The sequence below is a fragment of the Salarias fasciatus genome, chromosome 23, assembly GCF_902148845.1.
Source record: "Salarias fasciatus chromosome 23, fSalaFa1.1, whole genome shotgun sequence".
Taxonomy (NCBI): domain Eukaryota; kingdom Metazoa; phylum Chordata; class Actinopteri; order Blenniiformes; family Blenniidae; genus Salarias; species Salarias fasciatus.
In genome coordinates this window covers 38,768,007-38,790,999 of record NC_043766.1, presented here as the reverse complement: position 1 = coordinate 38,790,999, position 22,993 = coordinate 38,768,007, and the positions used below count along the sequence as shown (strand labels likewise).

General features: G+C 44.9%; 3 protein-coding genes across 3 annotated transcripts in view; all 3 read left to right on the top strand.

The window, feature by feature from the left end:
- LOC115382193 (NLR family CARD domain-containing protein 3-like) overlaps positions 1-21,504 on the top strand; it is a 112,951-nt gene extending 91,447 nt beyond the window's left edge. The window contains exons 9-10 of the mRNA XM_030083888.1: positions 19,837-20,227; positions 21,363-21,504. Of these exons, the coding sequence (XP_029939748.1) occupies positions 19,837-19,914 (78 nt within the window). The 3' untranslated portion in view covers positions 19,915-20,227; positions 21,363-21,504. The remainder of the gene's footprint in view (positions 1-19,836; positions 20,228-21,362) is intronic.
- LOC115382179 (NACHT, LRR and PYD domains-containing protein 3-like) overlaps positions 1-22,993 on the top strand; it is a 1,352,480-nt gene that overhangs the window by 205,949 nt on the left and 1,123,538 nt on the right. The window lies entirely within an intron of this gene.
- Positions 1-22,993, top strand: part of LOC115382194 (NLR family CARD domain-containing protein 3-like) — a gene marked incomplete at its 3' end in the record, with an annotated part of 1,416,821 nt that overhangs the window by 411,069 nt on the left and 982,759 nt on the right.

The window sequence follows — 22,993 nt, the reverse complement described above, 5'->3', positions numbered from 1 at the left end:
CACGAGATCGATCACAGAATCACAGATTGAAAATGGAACAAGGAAGAGCATCTTACTTCACACGGGATGAGCAGCAGTGTGTGGACTATACCACGGCTGTCGGGGGGGGGGGCTCACTGAAAAAGGGGGGTGCCCCAGAGCGAGGACTTTACACAAAACACTCCCATTAATTTCACTCCATATATTCCAGCCTGTACGTCTGCTTTAAGTGACGTTTAAGGCATAGCGCCCCCACGCTTCAATGGTGAGGACAAGTACTGCACGCAGGCTGCAGCTTTATTAAAGTGAAATAGTGATGCGCAAATCATACACTAAAAATGGCCTAATTCTGCATATGATCCATGATTATGATCATACAAAAATGATAATAATAAAATACAGGAAATGCACGGGGGAAACAGCATTTTGCCAATATTTAGGATATTTATTCAAGAATATTTCAACTCTGTGTCCGTGTTATCTAATTGAATCAATTGTCCTCATGCTGTGTTCTGTTTCATCCCTCATCTGTCATGAAGAACAAACCTGTCCGGCTAGAAAAGAACCTCCAGCAGGTGAAAACCTAACATAAAAATATTCTGCAGTCTGGTAAGTTACTTAAGTGTAACCCAAACAGCAATTATCAAATGAAGTGATAAATTAGTTGTCTTCTGAGAATGAATTTCTGTATAATTTTAGCCGTTAAAAAAGTGGAGTCAGAATGATGTGGGACCCTTTCACTCCTAAAGCTGGAGTCCTGAAATAGGACGATTTTCCTATTTTCGGGAGACAGTTAAGACTAAAGGATATGCTGTCTGTTATATTATCGTCCATTTCAGTGGTGTGAGACATTTATTTTTCCTTTGTTTCTCATTTTACTCATTGTGCAGCTTCAGGGTTGTTTTATTTTATTTCTTATTCTTTATTTTTTACATAAGGGTGGTTTAGTACCAGTTTCATCAAGGTTTTTTTTTTTCCGTTGTCTTTACAATAATTGTGAACCTTTTATTGTAGGACTTGTATTAACAAAGAAAGGATTCTGAAACGTCTGTGTTGAAAGTTATGTTGGTCTTCATATAATCTGAGCAACAAAATAATGCTAAAGTCAACCAGACCCTGTAAATGCAACGACTACAGTCAGGGCCGGCTCTAGGCATAGGCGAACTAGACGGCCGCCTAGGGCGCCACGTCCCGAGGGGGGCGCCGCGGTCGTACAAGGGGCGCCACGATGCTCTGTGTTCCGTGTGGCCCGTTGTGCAGCGGTCCGACGCACTGGGCTCCTCGTCCTCGGCGCTGCCCGTCACTGATCGGTATTGTTCGGCATCACTCCTCAGCGCGCACCCCCCCCGCTCAACAAATGTCGGACCGCTCGAAAAACACGCTCCCAAGGGGCGCTCGTCTCGGGCTCGTCTCGGGCTCGCCTAGGGCGCCTCTGAAGCCCGGGCCGGCCCTGACTACAGTAGTAGGATTTGGCTGCAGGAGGATTAAATGATGTAATGTGTAGAAAAATCCAGGCAATGCTGTAAGCCACGCCCACTTCTCACATTGTTGACAGCAGTTTAATCTTATCCTGGTAGTTAGCCTGCTGTGGAGCAGGTTAGCTGCAGAGAATAAATCACTATGGTGACTGGTCCGGGATAAACTTGGCCAGTTTTGTGCAATCGACTTGAGGATAACTTCGTCCAGGATAACCACAAGATCACCACAGGATAACAACAGTTTGCTGGCTTAATCCCTTATCCTGGTTTTGTGCAATACCCCCCTGAGCAGGCTGGGCCTCGGAGGCTTGAAACCTGAGCTGCTCTGTGTGTCTCTCTCTCTCTCTCTCTTCCTGACCTGCAGGCTGGATTCTTCCTGTTTTTCTATTCCAGGACTCGTGCACATTTACACTCAGCCTTTCACACACCTGCTCTCACTGGACACTGCACACACATTTACTGGTCTTCCTTTCATGATGAACTGTTTATCTAACTGAAATTTACATTAGTCTCTGCAGGTTATGTGTGTTCTCCCTCTTTTGTTGCACATTGCTGAGCCTGGTTGTTACAAGAATAACGTCACATCAGTCCACAAGCATCATGAAGGGGAACAAGACATCACAAAGTCTTTCTATATAGTCACACTGGTTTCAAGTTTATTTCATAATATGCTACACCAAGAATGGACTTTTAAATTGGAGAGGTAAGTTATTCCATTTCACAGTAACACACAGAACAAGAGGCTGAGTTCTAGTGAGGTCTGGAGTATTGTATGAACCATTTCACTGTGTGACTGGAAATCCTTTTGAAGGGTGTTTTCTGTGTGGTTGTTCAACCTGATTGATTGAAGACTTCCCTGTAGCTGTTTCAGAGTTCTCTGAGATAACTTTGTCAGTGGTTTGTGTGTCTAGTATACTTCTTCTGGAGTTATATATACATAGATGGAGTTTGATTTGCCAGATTTTCATGAAGGTCATAGTTTGGACAAATCTCTTTGTTGTACTGAAGCTCAGCGACTGTCTGTTGCTGAGCTTTACGGTACTGAGGTTCCGCCTACATGCTGTAAACAAGAATTGAGGGGTGAGCTGATTTCTGACCTGGCTGAACGGGCTGTACTTCCAAAGGAGGCGAGCCAAGCTGACGAGTCTGAGACAGTGGAAGCGTCTGGACCAGAGTCTGGTAGACCAGGCGGGGCCTTTCAGGGAGCTGGAGCTGAAGTCCAGAAGGTTAGAAGTGGAAGTTCTGTCTGGTCCATGAGGAAAGAATGAGGGAACTAGAGATTAAGTCCAAATTGAATTGGAAGAATTGGTCGACAAACTCCTCCAGTTTCAAGTTTTGATGTCATATTTCTCCCACGATGAAGGAGCAGCTGGCACTTTGGCCTGGCCAAAGACAGAGTGGACTCTGTTACTTCAGTGTGTTCACTGGAAAAACTCCTGAGGTTTGTTCCTCATTGACACCTGGTCAAAGCTCTGACTGGGAGGCTGGCATGGCTGCCATTGTGCCTATGAGCCTGTCCCAGAAGCCTGGAGACAGTGTTTCAGAGGCTGTTGGAAGTCAGACCACAGGACATTAGTGGAGTTTTCTGGAGGGAAGGAAGCTCTGCTTACCAGGTGGTGTGCATCTGGAAAAGTTGAGACAAAAGAAGTTCAGTTAAAAAAAATTATTTCTTAATTTTGACTCTAAAAAAGTAGTAAGACCATTTTTCATGAAATTTGGCAAAAGAAATTATTTCTTAATTTTGATGAATAAATTTTTAATAATGCGTGCGCACAATTTAGTATTTCGTGAGAATGAATTAGGTTTGTTTTTTTTTAACCATGTCATGTCTGGGGCTCCGTAATAAGGCTATGTAAAACCATTTTTCATGAAATTTGGCAAAAAAAAAGTCTTTCTTAGGTTCAACTTCAAAAAGTTGCTCAGGTTATCGTAACACCGTTGAAAATTGGAAGAAGGAGCTGGGAGTCACACCTCATGAATCAGAGACCACGGCTCTGCCGAGTGAGCCACGACCACAACATTGCTTTTATGGCACAACTGATACAAGACCATCAAGAGGTGAAAATTGGGAAAAAAAAATACAATTGTTTTCTTAATATTGACTTTAAAAAAGTGGTAAGGCTAAGACCATTTTTTATGAAATTTGGGGAAAAAAAATCTTAATTTTGACTCTAAAAAGGTGGGAAGGCTACAGTGACACCAACTTTTGGTGAAAAAACATGAAATTTTTTTGACATTAAAAACTGGTCAGGCTATAGTAAGACCATTTTTTGGTGAAAAAAAAAAAAGAAAAAAAATGTTTCATAAGTTTGATTTTAAAAAAGTGGTAAGGCGAGAAAATATAAAAAATATGTAAAATATATAAAATATATAAAAAATATATAAAATTAAAAAAAAAACTTCAGAATTTTGAAATTAAAAAAGTGGTAGTACCATAGTAAGATAGTGATCTGATAAGCGCTGTGTTCAGGGCCAGAGTCATGGTGGAAATGAAGTCTGGCTGGTCAGCTGGTGTGTCGTCACAGGTTTGAAATGAGGTTAAAGTCAGGGCAGTTTGCCATGAGGTGTCCAGAACGCTGACAGTAAAAACAGTCTCTCTCATAACCTTTACTGACCTCAGTCTGTACACTGGGGATTGCTGGAGCACAAGGCTTTTCTCAGGCAGGCTGAAACACAGACTTATGGGTAAGCACGTACTCGTCGGCTGGTTCAGAGGCTGAGGACAGAGATGAAACTTTCTGTTCATTGAGGTTCACCACAATGCGCTCAGGTAGACATGCTTTGAGTTCCTCCAGAAGAATTAACTCACACAGTGAATCCAAGTCATTCACTTTACAAGCATTGCACCATTTATCAAACAGGATTCCCTTTTCCCGTGTAAACTCGACGTAGGTTTGAGCTGGAGCTTTTCTGTGCTTTCTGAATTTCTGCCGATCCGCTTCAGGGACCAGTTCAGAAACACGTAAAATGGACATTGTAATGGCAATTTTATTTAACAAAGGGCATCAAACGGTGAGTTCTTGGTCTCAATTTATTAAGCTGCTCAGCTGAGAAATCACACAGTCACTAACAGGGCGAGATCTGCCCTCACAGGGGCGTGGCTAAATCTAAGCTCAACAAAACAAGTCAGCATGCACTCATTAGAGATTTCCACCACACATTCCCCCCTTTTGATTAAATCCATCATGTTTTGATCAACCTTATGGGAAATTTCACCTGACCACTAAATCACTCAACTTCCAATCGTCAGCCTCTGTACTTTGGGGCAGCAGCATCACCAGGAGCAGGAACATCTTCACCGTTGCCTGTGGAAGGTGGACTACCTCACTCAGGAGCTGATCTCAGGGATTATTCTGCCCTGTGGCTGGGAGATCAGCTGTTGGAGTCAGGGTGGTCTGGAAAAGGCTTACAGTGACTCACGTGGATCCAGGTAGCTCGCTCTGCTACCTTAAAGGCAGTGTGAGTCCCCAGCAGGACCTGGATGGACCTGGCCACCGTCTGGCCTCCCAGTGTTCCCTGCAGAAGTCCTTCACCAGGATGGAAGACGCCTCCACTGATGTGATGTGTGAATGGGTGGATGTGACTGAAAGTGTACAACTGCAGTGTAAGTGTATTCCACTGGCACAATCATGCATGCAATCAAATGCATGTTGTACACACAATTTAATGCAAACATTGTAGAGTAACAGCAGTAAATAACACCTGCACCTCAAGGCTCTCTGAGTTACATTCTTGTTGGTAAAAACATAGATAACATAGATAACCAACAGTGTGGATGCATGTGTATCAGATCACGTGCACATTGCACTATTATGTGCACAAACATGTGGGAGTGACACAGCAGAAACAGAGCTGCACCTCCAGGCTGGGCGCTTCAACACAACCAAGAAGAAGAAAGGTTCCTCCTCCTGCTGCAGCTCTAGGTTCCTCTCTTGCTGATCCTTCACTGCAGGCGCTGTGAAGGTTCTGGGTTCTCCAGGCTGCTTCCTCCTGATCCCTTCCACCCTTTAACACACATCACAATCTGAATGATTCTCCACATTTTCAAATGAAAGGACAAATGTTCTCCACTCCGTTGACACTAATGGAACAATAATGGAACAGTCCTGCAGGAACTTTGTCTCTTGGTTCTACTTTCAGTCTCTTTCTCCACCAGTTGACCTGCAGGTGGAGGAAACTCTAGTTTCAGACTAAAACTCCACTTTACTTTGAAATTCTAACCACATGTGATGAATGTCAGACAGTTCAGCCTTTCACCTGTTCACCCTCATATCTGTTTGTGTTGCTGGACTGATCCAAACAAACTGGTCCCCCATAGTTCCCAGAGCTGGTGTCAGAGGACCAGTTCTCCTGGTTGGATCCAGGTTCAGGATCCAGATCCTCCTGCTTCTGTTTCTGCTCAGCATCATTTACCAGCTGCTCTCCTGCCGCTGTCTGATGGAACTACTTCTTCTTCCCCCTGCAGCTGTCCAGGTGTTCTCACTCAGCTTCATTCACTTCAGGGGTGTTCATGGTGCCTTCAGGGACAGCTGGGAAAAGGGACAACTTTACACTTCTGAAAACCTGATTCCTCTCAGTGGAATGGCATTTCTCAAAAATTCCACTCTTACATATCAGTTTATTAAGAATTATTTTATTTATTATTCATTCATCATTTTAACAAGCATAAAAGCTGAAAAGAGGAAAAATATATTTCCATGAACGAAACAAAGTCTGCTTTTGTGAAGAAGTTTAAAAGAAACTTAATTTTAACTTGAAAATCACGGAGAAGAGCTTTTATGATGTGAAGTGAAGAAAACAAAGCAGCCACAGCTTTGCTGATTGTGTGAAGTGTAACTGTGAACCAAAAGTCTGTTTTTCATCTAGTCTTTCACATTTTTTTGTTCTCATTCCATTCTCTTTACTCATTTTAATGATTCATTTTTCAAACATTTGTCAGAAAAACAGAACATATAAAGGTTACAGGATGGAGAATTGTTTTGCACACACATGCAGACATGAAGGACTTTGCTTGCTCCTTTACTTGACTGTAAAAAAGCAGCTAAATCTTTCTGAGAAATGAGGAAATATATTAATTTCATGCAGGTGGAGGAGGTGGAGGAGACGCAGCCTGCAGACAGAGGGCGCCGTCCACATGCACAGCTGGGTGCAGCAGAGACAGGAAGTGAGGAACTCTGTTCACTGAGTTCTGGCTGTTTTTAAAACCTCTCATTTTAATTCATCTGTTCAAGTTTCATCAAGTTAAAGAGGTTCAGAGTTTATCAGAATTTACAGGGAATAAAAACACCTTTCCTCTGGACCCTGAAACAGGGCCCACAATGACTGAGGGCCTGATTATGCTGAGGTGATTCTGGAGACTGAGAGGTCAGAGGTGGAGGATCTGTCTGTCGCTTTATGTTTGCTTTTCAGTTTGAAGCAGTTAGCTTATCCAGGAAGCAGATCATCCAGGCTTCCACATCTGTCTGGGGCCCTGTGCCAAAACATCTTCTGGACTTTCAATGGACAAAAACCCACTTCATTTACCACCAGGGGGGGCTAGATTAGAAGAACTGCAGCATCTCTCTGGAATAGCTGCTCTCCCACACTGACTGGGTTACTATAGCAACAACCTCCAGCTTCCTCCAACACGTCTGATGTGATAAAAACTCAAAGTTACTGCAATACTGTGGACTTTTTACACTTACTTCACATGAAACACATTTTACTTTATGTGCAGCACATTTCCAGATGTTCATTCACTTCATTAGGGTGAATTAATTCATGATCCAAAACCTGAGTTTGAAATCCAAACAGAACTACACACAACATGGTGTCTTCAATCACCTTGCATTGTGACACTATTGGGAGTTGTTTTTCTTTCTTCACATTTTCCCCTAAAAATAAGAGTGAAAGGGTTTAAGGGTTTAAACTGATGAGGAACACGTTTATCGAGATTGAGTTAAAGCTAGGGTCGGTAATCTTGGAAAACTAGCATGTAGCACGAATGTAGCATCTCCCCAAGGCTCTGCCCAGCTCCCACCCCATTGGAGGAGCTCCCGTTGGGAGCGAACGCGCTGGACGCGGAAGAGCCGCGCGCACGCGGGAGCACCACTCGCATGGAGTTTGTGATCGCCTCCAATGTTATTAACCTTTCTGACTGCCCACACACAACGCGCATAGGCGCTCAGCGCGCCGCTCCGCTTCCTTCTATTTTTCACACGAGCTACGAGCACCGCGAGCGCCTTGGCAACGCGCGCGCGCACTGAACCAGGGCCAGTGCACGCCATTGAAATGTACGTGCAGGGGGCTGGTAGAACGGCGAAGGGATTTGATTGGTTCTTGAAGGGCAGTCCGCGCCTTACGATTGGTCGGAGTTTTTACTGTCCTTCGGCCGCTACAGTTGTCAGATTTCTTCCCCATCTTTTTCCGTCCACATAATGTATTGACTTCTCCCAGGGGGCAAGGAGCTTTACACTCAGTATGACAAAAAGTGCTTTTGGACAACATCATCTACCCTAGCTTTAAATGAAATTGATAGAAATAGGTGATATCTGAGCAGATGAAAATGACACCTTCCAGACTGGCCTCATCTCACTGACCCGACCATCTGCAGCAGTCAGCCTGACAGGAAGAGGAAAGCAGAGAGTCCTGCTCAGCTCTCCCTGACCTGCATGCAGCTCTCACTGTTCACTGCTGAGCTGGTTCCAGGAGAACTTCCCCAGCGGTCCTGCAGAGGGAGCTGTTTCCACACTGTGACCTGGAGGACAGCCTCACTGAGCTCATGGAGGAACACACACACACACACACACACACACACACACACACACACACACACACACACACACACACACACACAAAGACTCAAATGAACAGAGACACAATTATAGTCAGGAAACGGTGCTGTCCATGGTGCTGAAACAACAAGCGAATCCAGTTGTTTAGTTGTTTCTTTATCACTACGTTTACATGCAGCCAATAACCCTTTTCAAACCCTTTTCAAACTTGAATGTTGGCAATAACCCAATCGCGAGTGGCATGTAAACACCTGCCAAAACCCGGAAAAGCTCATTTTCGAGATTTGTAAATCCCGATAAAGACCGCTGGGTTACTCCTTTTCAAACTCGAAAGTGCCGCCGTGTAAACGTATAACGAGTTAAGAGACATTGTTTTTGTTTCTGCGCATGCTCCAGCCGCAATGGATCATGGTCTTTTGAGTCCAGCAACAAGTAGGCGCGAAACTCACCCGCAACCCAACCATTGGCAAACAGACAAGATGGGGCGTGTGGTGGCGCTGGTCACGCTGCAAACGGCTAACGCTGCCGGTGTTCGGCTGTCGGAGAGTTGTTTTTTCTCCTCTCCGTTGTCCGGGTGCTGCACAATTTAGCGCGGAGGGGCGCCAGGACTGAATAGGTCTGGCGGAAACCCTGAGTAAACGTGAAAGTAACGTAACTTAGGCTGAACACAGAGTGCCATTTGTAAGCACGTTTTTCACGTTGGGTCGGCCACCGGAGGAGGTTGCTGGATCTGTCGATCTAGCCCGTAAAAAAATCTGCAACTCGTAGACAGCAACCCAAACCTCCATCGAGGTAGAAAATGCACGTTAAAACCGTATGCGAATGATAACAAAAAACACGTCATAAACACATATTCATTTAATCGGGTCATCCGACGTGTTCAAATAGAAGCTCGCTTCGGCGGAACCCCCACCCAATCTGGCAACACAAAGCCGCTCAGGTCAGAGCTGTTTTGTTTTGGGAACACGATTCAGTTATTTATATGAAGAGGCTGATTTAAAAATCCACACTTCCCAAAAGGGGTCCTGGCTCGACCCGTGATGGTGTGAACATGCCTTCAATGTTATTCTAAATGAGTGTTCATCTCAAACACGTGTCCCCCGTCCAACTGCATGTCTTGTCTGTATTTGTCACTTTGCAGAGAGTGATGAAACATCGGTCACCACAGAAGAGGCAGCCACCCCAAGGTCAACCACCAGCCATGAAACCAGTGCTGGTGGCTCACCAGGAGAAGAAGCTGAAACTGCAGCTGCGGATGATGACGAAGGTAACTATTCAGCTTTACAGTTATTATCGTGAGCAGGTACTATCAGAGTTTGATTGTACTCAATTACATTGGCACAAGTACTTCACAGACTTTTTGGGGTAACTGTACTCCCTGGGAGACACTTGTCATGCAGGACTTGTTATTCCCACATGATCTACATCGGAGGGAACTAACAGTGTTGATACATATGTGGTGTGACACTTTCAGCTAACTTTGCGTCCCAACATTACAAAACGTTTACATTCTTTTTTTTTTGTTTGTTTTTGTGCCTAGATGCAGAGCCCAGCGGGAGTGGACAGTGTTCACGACTCCCACATGCTGCTACGGTGCATCCTCGAGCGTCAACACCAGCTGGTCTTGGTAGGCAAACCTTAACATGTCATTATTTGGGTCAAATGGGTCCCAGTAGGATGACCAAAGTTGAGGTCTCTCTGACGCATATTTGGAGTGATGTTGCAAGCTAAGGTCTGTCTTGTCTTCTTCAGATGGGTCGAGTCGAAGGTCTAGGTCCCGGGGAACGTCTGCGCTGACACAACACCAAGAATTCATGCGGAGTATGCAGCGTGAGCACCATCTGTGGTTGGAGCAGCAGAGAGAACTGAGCCATGCTCGGGATGAGGCACTCCTGTCCCGGCTAATCGCCGAAACCACCCGCTCCACAGGACTGCTGGTGGACCAACTGTTGACAGGGTTCGGTTCAATATTTAATCGGCCATCTCATCCCCAACCGGTGTACAGTCCACCCCCAATGCAGGCAGTGTACACACCGTACCCATATGAAAACTATGGCTTGCCTCGACCTCCTCCTCCGCAGCACAGTGGCCAGTCAAGAGCACCAGAGAACCGAGCTGATGCAGAGGAACTCGAATCGCAGAGATTCCATCAACTCCAGAGACTGCCATACACTAGTGTTGTCTTCTGTAAATAGTTTTTCCATTTAATATCTGCCACACAGTACTGTTTTCTTTCCTAGATAGTTTTTTTTTCCTTTGTTTGCTGTGCACCCCAGAGTGGGTTTGTTAAAATAAATAAAATCACAAAAAAAGATGTGATCCCCGTTTTTCATTTTAGCTGCTCTTTATATTCATTACACGTGTGCTGAGAAACTTTGTTCCACTCAGACATTTTTGCAAGAAACACCACCTTGACAAGGCAACTCCAAGCTGTGCCTCGGTTGCACCTCATTTGTAAGAACACCAGAGTTTTCACTGTCATTTGCACATTTTTTTGGAATTACAAGTTTGAAACTCCCATCACAAAAGACAATACAGTCATGTCAGTCGCCATAGTAGTAAGGTAATATGTGTCCTGCTTCAAAAAGTGGTGCTGTACTTCGTCCAAAGGTCTTACACTGTCATTCTTGCATATACTGAACATTGAATGTATTACAACACAAAACTCTGAGTCATATCGTCTGTAACTCCTGGTAAACAACGCGGCCTGTAAGTTATTACAATGTGGAGCAGATACATGGTAGAAAACATTACAAAACACAACTGCTATACTACGTCTACAAATCGGCGGCGTCAATCCATCCACTTCACCTCCTTTCCCTCTCTACCTCTCCTTTCATTCCACAATCTTCTGTGTTCTCTCCTGTCACCTCTCTCCCATGTGTGTCTTCTAGTAGCGTCTACGGAGCGGGACACGTGCTGCCAGGTAATCGGTTAGTGCCCGTCTGATGGCTGTGGCTGCAGTGTCGGTTGTGCAGTTGGCTTGTGCCGCTGGCTGCGGAAACTGCCTTCCCACCGATGCTGCTTCCTCAGCCCATCGAGGATTCACGTGCTCCTTCTCCATCTCACAAAAGTTGTGTAAAGCACTACATGTTGCCACCACGTGTGGAGTGAAAGTGAAATGGAAGTCGCTGCGCTTCAGGAGAACACGGAAACGAGACTTGAGTCTGCCGAATGCAATCTCAATGCAAGTTCTAGCAGAACTCAAACACACATTGAATGATTCCTCCGGTGGTGTCAGCCTTGGAGATTGCAGACGGCCCTTCATGAGCCAGGGCATCAGCGGATACGCGGGATCTCCGAGCAGGAAGAAATCCACAGGCTGCCCCTCGATCGGCACGGTTCTCTACAAAGGGAATGTGAATACAAAAAACTTATTACATGGTTTTGCCGTTACTGTCCTAAATCACTAACAAGAAACACAATACAGTGATGTCATCACATCTCGCAACATCAATGTACATTAGAAGTGAACTGGACATAACTGACCACCAGACATGACGTCACCTGGTGTGTGCATTACAGTTTACCTTTGGGAGGCGGTGGGCGTTCCGGAACAGGTCAGATTGCCTGAGGGCATTGGCGTCATGTGCAGAACCAGGCATTTTGCAGCTCACACGCCAGAAGCTGTCGCAAAAGTATCAGAGTTAATCACAGTGTAAGTAGGCCTGCTCAGTCAAGGAGGAAAACATTCACTAAACAGTGATTCCCAATATGGATGGGGTTATGCTTATGTAACATGGTTGAACCCTGGGTACACAATTGTATGCATGTAATTTTTGTATGGAGTAACTTTGTTGATGCAACAGTGGATTTCATTGCAATTGCACAACAATAACTTCTTCATCTATCCAATTGTCTAGTATTTCTATTAGTGGAGAAGTATCTCTGCATCATGCACAATGTACAGCCACCAACATCATCAAGGCTTGGATATATAACAAAAGGCTTACCGGTATTTATCATCACAGACTGCCTGGAGGACATAAGAGGGCCATCCCTTCCTGTTGATGAAGTCCCTGTAGCCATCACTTGGAGGCAAACACGGAATGTGGCTCCCGTCCACACAGCCTTTAAAAAAATAAAAGAAAAAATAAAAGTTTAAAAAAATAAAGACACATGCTCAACAACACATACGTGGCTCAAACACATTAGTAGTTACCAGTAGCCCGGACAGTGCATTACACAGATAGCCCATAACCATAAATCTGGATATAAATATTGGGATGAAATACCAGCAAATATACACACCGATAATTTGAGGGATTGAGTGGGTCCGTTCAAATCTGTCGGCGATGGCACATGCCTCCTCCAGGGTGGGTACTGGAATCAGCTGTTTGATGACTGAGTCAGCCATCCCGTGGCAGAATAAATACACCATCTTCTTGACGGTGCTCTTGTGAACTCCAAACTGGTTGCCAACAACGCGGTACTCTGCACAACTTGCCAGTTTGTAGAGCACCATGGCGACACGCATCCCGAGAGGCACTGGTTTGCGAACGGTTAATTTGCGGGGCTCCATAACTTTCCCCATCAGCTGGCAGAGTTTGTGGAAGGACCGACGTGACATGCGAAAATTGTCACGCCAGTCGGCGTCGGTGAACTCCAACATGACAACCCGTTCCCACCAGTCCTGGCTGCGCACCTTCATCCACAGTGTCCTGGGGGCTCTGGCGTGAACGCGTGGAGTGGACGTATGTAACGCAGCGGTCAGCGAATTGAAAGTTTGTTCTCGCAGTTGTCTCCTCCGACAAACGTACACGAAGCACAACAGCGTCAGGTACTGCTGCTGGGTCAGCACCAGCACTAATGCGGAAAGAAAGGCGGCTGCTAAGAGCTGGTCGTCCATCTTCCTGCTGCCTTTCCCGCGAATGTTTTTGTCTTCGGGAACAGGAAGAAGAAGCGGAAATGACGGGATTGGCGTAAAGGGAAATGACGCATTATTGGCGTCATGACGCCGTCCGTGCGTCGTGGTTTGGAAAGGGATATCCCGATTGAATGTGCGGACTTGTAAACGGGGTAACTCTCTGTGTGTTTAAGCATGTAAACGGGGTTTTCCTAATGCTCCAGAAACCCAGATATGACCTGAACCCGAATTTTAGCTGCATGTAAACGTAGTCTATGCCTAATACACATGAAAACAGAAACACAGCACCCCCTCCCCCCCCCCCCCCCCCCCCCCCCCCCCCCCCCCACACACACACACACACACACACACACACACACACAAACACCCAGCCCCTCCTGCAGCAGATCCAGTGATCAGTGGATTCTGATAACAATGAAACAGGAACACAGAGTCCAGCTTCAGCTGAGAGAGTTGAAGTGTTGTGTGACTCTGTGTCTGTTTGTCTGCTGTGGTTTGTGGTGAAAAGTAGAACGAGACCATGTTGACGTCACATCGACTTCAACTTGCTCGCTTCCTGTTTTCTCCCCCAGCCCCCCCCTCCTCTCTAAACACACACAGTTGACTGATTGTGCTGTTTGTGTTGAACCAGTTGTTGTTGCCTCTTTCCTTAGTTTATTCAAAGAATTCGTGTGTTTATATTGTGCTCTTCTGTGCTCACATCATAGTTTTACAGTTTTAACATAAGTTCCTGCAGTGGTTGAGATCTAGGCTGTTTTTTATAGAGGTGGTTTTGGCAGGAAACAGGAAATAGTGTGATGTTCCGCCCTGAGTGTGGGTTGAGACAGTGAGACGGCGTCCTCACATCAAGCAGAGACAGACAGAAGGACTGAGGAGGGATGGAGAGCAGCTTCTTCTCTCCAAAAGAGTCTGAAGAAGATGTGAAGAGAGTTGATCAGGTGAGAATCTCTGTCAGCTACAACAAAGCTTTCACAACGCTGTGTTGGACTGGATCTGACTGTGTGGCTGCTGGCTGTGTGTCTGTGTGTCTGTCCAGCCTACATTATGGACACCTGTGGGGACCTGGGAGGGTCAGGAGGTTCAGAATCTTCCAGCAGAAGACTTTTCAGCCTCTCATTTCAAACTGACACTTCCTTTGTTCTTTTTCACTTTTTCAATTGATATTTAGACCAGAATTCAACTTATTTTGACTTGATCCTTCAAAGGTACACACGAATACACACACACACACACACACACACACACACACACACACGAGAAAGAAAGAGGGAGGCGGATAAAGGGGATGAGATGAGGAAGAGAGAGAGAGAGAGAGAGAGAGAGAGAGAGAGAGAGAGAGAGAGAGAGAGAGAGAGAGAGATGAACAGACAGGTGAATAAAGTGGACTGACTAAAAACAACTGGCACATGTGAAAGTAATTCATCTCCAGAAAACAGCACTGGGAGAGGAGGTGGAGGACATCAAGGAATCAGTTTATAACAGTTAATAATCATGGAGTTGATGTTGGAGCCTGAAGTTGTCACAGACCAGGATGAACCCAGAAGCAGACTGGAGCAGATCAGGTTAAAGCAGGTCTTTATTCTGAACAAACAAGTCCAACAGGATGATTCAAAGCAGAGTTTAATATTCCAGATTAGCAGGAAACACAGGGAGCAACAGAAGGAGCTGAATCTCACCTCATCCAGGCCACTAAAACAGAGGAACTAAACCCATCAGTCACAGACGGATCAGATGAACCCACACACACACATCAGACTAAACTAAATGCTCTTGGACAGGGGACAGACACGGGACAGGACTGGACAACAAGAAGACTGGACACACCAAGTGTGGGACACAAGGGACGCAGGGACGGGTGAGAGACTCAGCACAGGCCACAGGTGGCGCTGTAGGGCTTAGACAGGGGACAGGGTGAGACAGACAGGAGACAGGGCACACAGGACCCTGACAGAAGGCACTGAAAGCTCTTCCCTCAGACACAGCCATATATGGAGCTGTTTCTGCAGCTAAACGTGCTGATGACCTACTAATGTTGCCACATGTGTTTTGAAATGTCAGCAGGTCAGAAACAGGAAACAGACACACAGATGTAGTGGAGCAACAACACCATGAACTGAGTCTGAACATCTCTGAGGACAACGTCAGCTTGTGGTTGGCGGCTGACGCCAACACCTGTTCTGGTTCTGATCTGTAATCATGAACACAGATGAAAACAGTCGAATGTTTGACTAAACACAAAACAATAAATTCAAGAATCTTAATCAAACAAGACTGATGCTTTTGATAGAGGGATTGAAGAGTCTGAAAGAGTAGATCAAATTAGAGTTCTTGGGGTGATAGATGAACAATCATCCTGTAAATCACATGTTGCTCATATACTGACCAAACATTCATGAAGGATCACAATGTTAAACGAGCCATTACTCTGATAAAGAAAGCAATAAGGATCATGAAAGGAGCAGGATGGAGAGAGTACACACATTCAGTATTTGTACTCTCAGAAATACTAAACATTTTGGATTTCATGGAACTATATATACGTATATATATATATATATATATATATATATATATATATATATATATATATATATATATATATATATATATATGTATATATATATATATATATATATATATATATATATATACATATATATATATATATACAAATATAGATTAAAAAAAACTAGCAATTGCTCGGCTTTTTAAATTGATTTTTTTACGTTTTAATTTTTATTTTACATACATCACAGGTAACAGTTTCGCTGTCTGATTCTCTGAAGTAGCTCCTAACAGTTCCTGCTCCTGTTCCTCATCTTAAATTTTCCATTAATGAGCCAGTCTGTCTGATCAGCAGCAGGAGAAAGAGAGCTGCAAAGTGAGCCTGAGTGAGCTGAGAGAGAAAGAGGAGCACTATTTGTAATGAGCTCACCTGGAAAATAAAACAAGGGACCAAGATTTTAATGCATTAAGGCCTCAGTATGCTTCCCTGTCACAGCGACGTCGTTCCTACGCTGCCACTGAACATATCTTGATTCTGCGTCAAGGGAACACCCTCCTCTGCAATTTCACCGCCAAGCCGCTAGGCAGTCACAACAACCATGCGGCTTCCGTAGATCCGGCTTTACCTAAACATTAGGGATGGGACGAGATCGCAATGCCGCGAGATCTCGCGAGATCGAATGCCGCGAGATTAAGTACGTTTATATCAAGACAAAAACTCTTTATTAACTGGAATATTGATGGAATGATACATTACAAGGCGCACAGCCATATAAACACGTGCAAACCCCTGAATATGCTCATATTCATATTTAAAAATCCGGTCGAAAAGGACATGAAATACTGTTCTGTGCATGTTCTATCTGCAAGGAATCTTGGTCTTTTGAGTCCACAAACTACTTGTGATACAGTTTAATTGATACGACGTAAAGAAAATGTGCGGAAACGGTCGTTCAGTTCTTCTCTTTTATTGAAAAAACGGTGCATCACATCAATGCACATTTTACCTCGTCTGGCCGGCTCACACTCTTTTTCTAACAACATGCAGAGAGAGAGAGCCTGCAGTGGCTGCAGCGCCCTTCTTCCTCTGTGGTGTCTGTGTAAAATAAGGTTGAACATGCAAACAGCGCACCCAGTGGCATGAAGTGCAAATGCAGTCATGGCGTCGTCTGTGCGCCGCGGTTTGAATGGGAATAGGGGAACTAGGCGACCGCCTCGGGCGCAGTGTAGAGCGGAGGGCAATGTGGCCGTACAAGGGGCACTCCGACCCGACACTCCATGCTCCGACGCTGCATGTGAGTACCGCGCTGCCCCCCACACCTCAGCACCAACCCCCCCCAGGCTCGTGTCGTCTCGATCTCTTGGACTCAATCTCGCGAGTCATCTCGTCCCGTGAAATTTGTGTCTCGTCCCACCCCTACTAAACATAGATCTATAGACTTACATTTCTAGACGTACATATCTAGACACGCGTGCACTCACCGAACATATATCTGCATATCTGGCCACAACGGGCTGTCAGGCTTTTAAACCTCGGGCCTTCGAGCAGACGCACGCACCCTGAATTGACGATTCTCCCCCCCGGTCTGCGGGTGCATGCCTCGGCCGCCGCCGTTGTCCCCAGCCAGTGTTGTGCATGAACGAGTTCAATGAACGGCCTTCGCTGAACACGTTCATATTTACGGTGAACTGCGAACTGAACGATTCAGTTTTCATATCATGAACGTGAACGAGAGCGCCGCTCACTTTGGCAAGAATGAGTGGCACACGCAGTTCACGTTCACGCTCATTTGAAAAGTCCGGTTTTACAACACAGTGGAGGGCAGCGGGGACGAGGCAGCGTTGGATTAAACGGGGATCCTCCCCGTACATAATGACGTGATGACGTATGCAGTAAACGGGAAGCAGGACAGTCAAAAACAAGCAGAAAAACATGACGGTGGTTGAGAAACACTTTTTTAATAAAAACCCCGAGAGATCAAACACTGGAGAGAAGAGATGGAAGCAAGCTGTGAAACAGCAAGTTGTATAAAGAGCTCCGTGGCAGAATACGAGCGATCGTCCGGCTGGTGTTATGGATTAACTGGTTCTCATGTTAATGAATGACGGCGGAGGTCTGTGTAAACACATGCTGATAACAGCAGCTGTTAAAGTAAGACTCACAAAAGACTATAAACGTATACACTCACTGTAACTGTCGATAACTGACGTTCGCCAGAACGACTCCATGTTTCAGTCATGTATTGGTCACAAGTTAACACGGGCACCAGTTAATCCGAAAGATCGACATGCGGAGCAGAGCTCACACCGAGACGTGCCGCTCGGCGTTGTGGTGCTGCGGCCAGGGGAGCAGCCGCTCCTTCAGCAGCATATCATGGAGATGTTGGGACATTATTTGAGCAGATATCAGCAGATAAAAACACTCTGCTCGGCACTGAGGACTGCTGCTGCAGAGCTAAACATCGGAAAGTTCCTCGTGAGACTTTGTGCGCATGTCACAGGCTGCTGTATAATCCGCTTCACCCAGGTTCAAGAATCTTGTTTAGTTTTGGAGTAGCAGTGACTTGTGATGGATCGTTAAGAAGAGGTTGTTATTGAGTACTTACAAAAGTACCAAAGTAACAAATGAACGTGAAGTAGTTCATTGTTAGATATGTGAACTTAACTCATTTAAAAAAAAAAAAAAATAGAGAACTTGAATCTGCACCTGTGGACAGCAACACCCCCCCGGCTGTATGGATTGCTGGAGCCCCAACCCCTGACCCACGATTGAAGTGAATAAACAAAAAGTGGCCCTACGAAACAAAATAAAACTTTTAAAACGCACAAGCAACGTCAAGACGACCACACAGCATCTTCAGAGTCACATGCTGAACCACATTAAACAACTCCAGTCATCAGTGTAAATGTACTGTAAACTACAGCTGGCTGTCATTCACCACCACCTTTGATGTATATATCTTTTTAAGTTCCATGAACACAATCAGGATTTATTTCAATTGACTAAATTCATGAAAATAATTGAATCACTGCTAAAATGACATTTTTGACCATCAATTCAAAAGCAACGTCAAATTATGCTGGAAGTACCAAAAACTTAACTTGATTTCACTAAAACAGCTCCCTGGATATTCTGGAGGCTTCTGTTGAAAACCTCAGGCAGAGACCGCTGTCTGTGTCAGAGTCTGGTACGTTTTCGCTGCTTTTAAATGTTTGTGCAGATTGGTGGCGTTACCGCAGCAGCGAATTACCTTCCTGCACACATTACATGATACAGTGTCTTTATCTGAAGCTGTGAAATAAGTTTGTTTCCACACTTTAGGATTACATTTGGTAAAATAAAAGAACACGACACCATCTACCTTCGGCTGTGCCATCATTTTAACAACAAACAAGGATCCACATCACAATGTCATATTATCCTTTTTGTCCTTTATGTGACTCCATCCATCTTCCAATCAATTTCAACCATCTTCATCTGACCAGAGCACCTTTTTCCACATGTTTGGTGTGTCCCCCAGGTGGCTTGTGGCAAACTTTAAACAAGACTTTTTATGGATATCTTCGAGAAATGGCTTTCTTCTTCTGTTTCTGCTTCTCTTCCATAAAGGCCAGATTTGTGCAGTGTAGGACTGATGGTTGTCTTCTGGACACTCTCCAACCTCATGTGTAGATCTCTGCAGTTCATCCAGAGGGATCCTGGGCCTCTTGGCTGCATCTCTGATCAGTCTTCTCCTTGTCTGAGATGAAAGTTTAGGGACGGCCGGGTCTTGGTAGATTTGCAGTGGTGTGATACTTCTTCCATTTCAATATGATTGCTTGCACGGTGCTCCTTGAGATGTTTCAAGCTTGGGAAATCTTTTTGTATCCACATTCGGCTTTAAACTTCTCCACAACAGTATCTCGGACTTGCTTGGAGTGTTCCTTGGTCTTCATGATGCTCTCTGCTTTTAACAGAACTCTGAGACTATCACAGACCAGGTGCATTGATACAGAGACTTGATTACACACAGGTGGATTCTATTTATCATCATCAGTCATTTAGGACAACACTGGATCATTCTGGAGATCCTCACTGAACTTCTGGAGTGAGTTTCGCAAGGCACTGTAGATACAAAATATGAACAGATGTACAAATGGACAAAACTGGACAGTGGTGTTTGATAGAACTGAACCTGAAACAACAAACTGACTGAGCCAGAGCTCATGAATATTCTCGTTTTGTGTTTTTCAGAGTCAAACATCTCACCTGAACGTCAGCATGTCAGCTCCTCACCGTGGTCTTTCCAGGGACTTGATGAACACAGAGTGAAAGTTTAGTGAAATAAGGTCTTACATAAGGTCAAAGATGAGCTCACCTCAAGAAGTCCTCCTGGGAATTCTGGAGGATTTGAGACATGAAGCTTTTGAAAAGTTCAAGTGGTATTTGTGTCAAGATGGAGTCCTTGGAGAGTTCAAACCAATCCCAACGAGTAAACTGGAGACATTGGACAGGACAGGCACAGTGGATCAGATGCGCCAGGCCTACAGCAATCAGATTCTTGACGTCACAAAAATGGTTTTAAAAAGAATGAAAATGATGGGAATATGGGAGAAACACTCCAAAAACAGCTCCGAACCTGGAGGTAAGTCCTGGAAACATTACAGCTTGATGGTGTTGTTTCTCACAGTCTCTCATGCACAAAAAACAACAGATCTTAGTAAATATTGAAAATTGGTTGAGAATTTCTGCATGACATTTTTCACCCAGTGTCATTCACAGTCCAATGAGCTGAGGAGAAAACAAACAGAAGAAAATAATTTGTCATTCTTTATTAGGGGACCTCTTACCGAGCACCTAATTTAGGTTGATTATCTGTGATTAGGGGTGAATCTGTGCAACAGTCTGGACAAGGAACTAAAAACAGCAAAGTCTCTGAATATATTCAAAAAATCATACAAACCCTGGGTGATTAATAAATATACACAGTGAAGTACTAGACAAACCCAACAAGACATATCATACAAAACTCACAACCAAGCTAATTTTTTTTTTTAACGATTTAATTCACTCATTTATCCATTATGTCTGATGGTTTGGCCTCTGTACTTTATCTCGCGTCACCATTTACTGTAAGTACCACTATTAGCGGCCTCATAAATGGGGAGAAGCACAAGAAGGAGGGAGGAAAATTTGGACGGAAGGGGAGAGGATGGGGAAGGGAGAGGGAAGGGAAGAGGAAGAGAGAGTCGAACCACGAGGAAGGAAGGGAACAGATGGAAGGGAAGGAGAAGGAAAAAAAAATGAATACATTTTTGCAACAAAAACGACAGGAAGAAAATGTTAATTAACAAAAGTGTTTCCTTTTGCTGTGCCCTATTTAGATTGTCGGCTTGTTGTCTTAGCTCGACTTAGTTAGGTTCTATTTAATTTTCATACAGCGGTGAGGTAGTGGTGGGCAAAATAAGCTTCGGCTTCAGCCCTAAACCTTTTCGGCCAAATGATATGTGTATAAATGTGTATGTGCATTCAAGTGTATGTATGTATGTGCACATAAATATGTCTGTGTATGTCTATGTATGTAAGTGTATATCTATATGTATGCATACATAACTTATGACATGTATGCTTTATGGGCAAAATAAAAAAAAAAAAAAAAAAAAAAAATATAAAAACCCAAATGTCAAGACGAAGATGTCCTTGTTTGTATGTAAGCACACAACACAATGAACATTACTCAAACCGAGTTGTTTTCTTTTGTCTCCGAAAAAAATAATTAGGGGAAGATGGTCCTCAAAAGGTTTGTTTGTCAGCAACATCGAAGAGGTGTCAGGAGAAACTCAAGTCCAACCTGAAGAGGAGGTTCCAGTGTGTGTTTGAGGGGGTCGCTGAGGCAGGAAAGCCGACCCTCCTGAACCAGATCTACACAGAGCTCCACATCACAGAGGGAGGGGCTGCAGAGGTCAATCAGGAACATGAGGTCAGACAGATTGAAGCAGCATCCAGGACAGCAGACAGAGCGGAAGCAAGCATCAGACCAGGAGACATCTTTAAAGGCCCACCTGGAAGATCTCAACCAATCAGAACAGTGCTGACAAAGGGAGTGGCTGGCATTGGGAAAACAGTCCTGACACAGAAGTTCACTCTGGACTGGGCTGAAGACAAAGACAACCAGGATGTCCACTTCATATTTCCATTCACCTTCAGAGAGCTGAATGTAGTGAAGGAGGAGAAGTTCAGCTTGGTGGGACTTGTTCATCACTTCTTCAATGAAGCTAAAAAGGCAGGAATCTGCTGCTTTGAAGAATTCCATGTGATCTTCATCTTTGATGGTCTGGATGAGTGTCGACTCCCTCTGGACTTCCAGCACACTGACTTTCTCACTGATGCTACAGACTCCACCTCACTGGATGTTCTGCTGACAAGCCTCATCAGGGGGAAACTGCTTCCCTCTGCTCGCCTCTGGATCACCACACGACCTGCAGCAGCCAATCAGATCCCTGCTGACTGTGTGGACATGGTGACAGAGGTCCGAGGGTTCACTGACCCCCAGAAGGAGGAGTACTTCAGGAGGAGGTTCAGAGAGGAGGAGCAGGCCAGCAGGATCATCTCCCACATCAAGACCTCCCGAAGCCTCCACATCATGTGCCACATCCCGGTCTTCTGCTGGATCACTGCTGAAGTTCTGGAGGAGGAGCTGAAGAGCAGAGAGGGAGGAGAGCTGCCCAAGACCCTGACTGAGGTGTACATCCGCCACCTGGTCGCCCAGGCTGAAAGAAACAAGGTCAAATATGATGACAATACTGCCTCACGTGAAACCTGGAGTCCAGAGAGCAGGGAGATGACAGAGTCTCTGGGAAAACTGGCTTTTGATCAGCTGCAGAAAGGAATCCTGATCTTCTGTGAACGTGACCTGAAAAAGTCTGGCATTGACCTCGAGGTAGCCTTAAAGTACTCAGGAATGTTCACAAAGATCTTTAAAAAAGAGAAAGGCCTCCAGACGTCTGTGTTCTGCTTCATCCATCTGAGCTTTCAGGAGTTTCTGGCTGCTCTTCATGTCCATCAGACCTTCATCAACTCTGGAATCAACCTGATGAAAAAGGTACCAGTGTTCAGGTGGCCAAAAGTGTTTAAGAAACCTAAACTCCACCATCTCCATCAGAGAGCAGTGGACGAGGCCTTGAAGAGTCCAAATGGACACCTGGACTTGTTCCTCCGCTTCCTCCTGGGTCTTTCACTGGAGACCAATCAGAATCTCCTTCAAGATCTGCTGACACAGACAGGAAGTAGCTCACAGACCAATCAGGAAACAGTCCAGTACATCAAGAAGAAGCTGAGTGAGAGTCTGTCTACAGAGAGAAGCATCAATCTGTTCCACTGTCTGAATGAACTGAATGATGGTTCTCTGGTG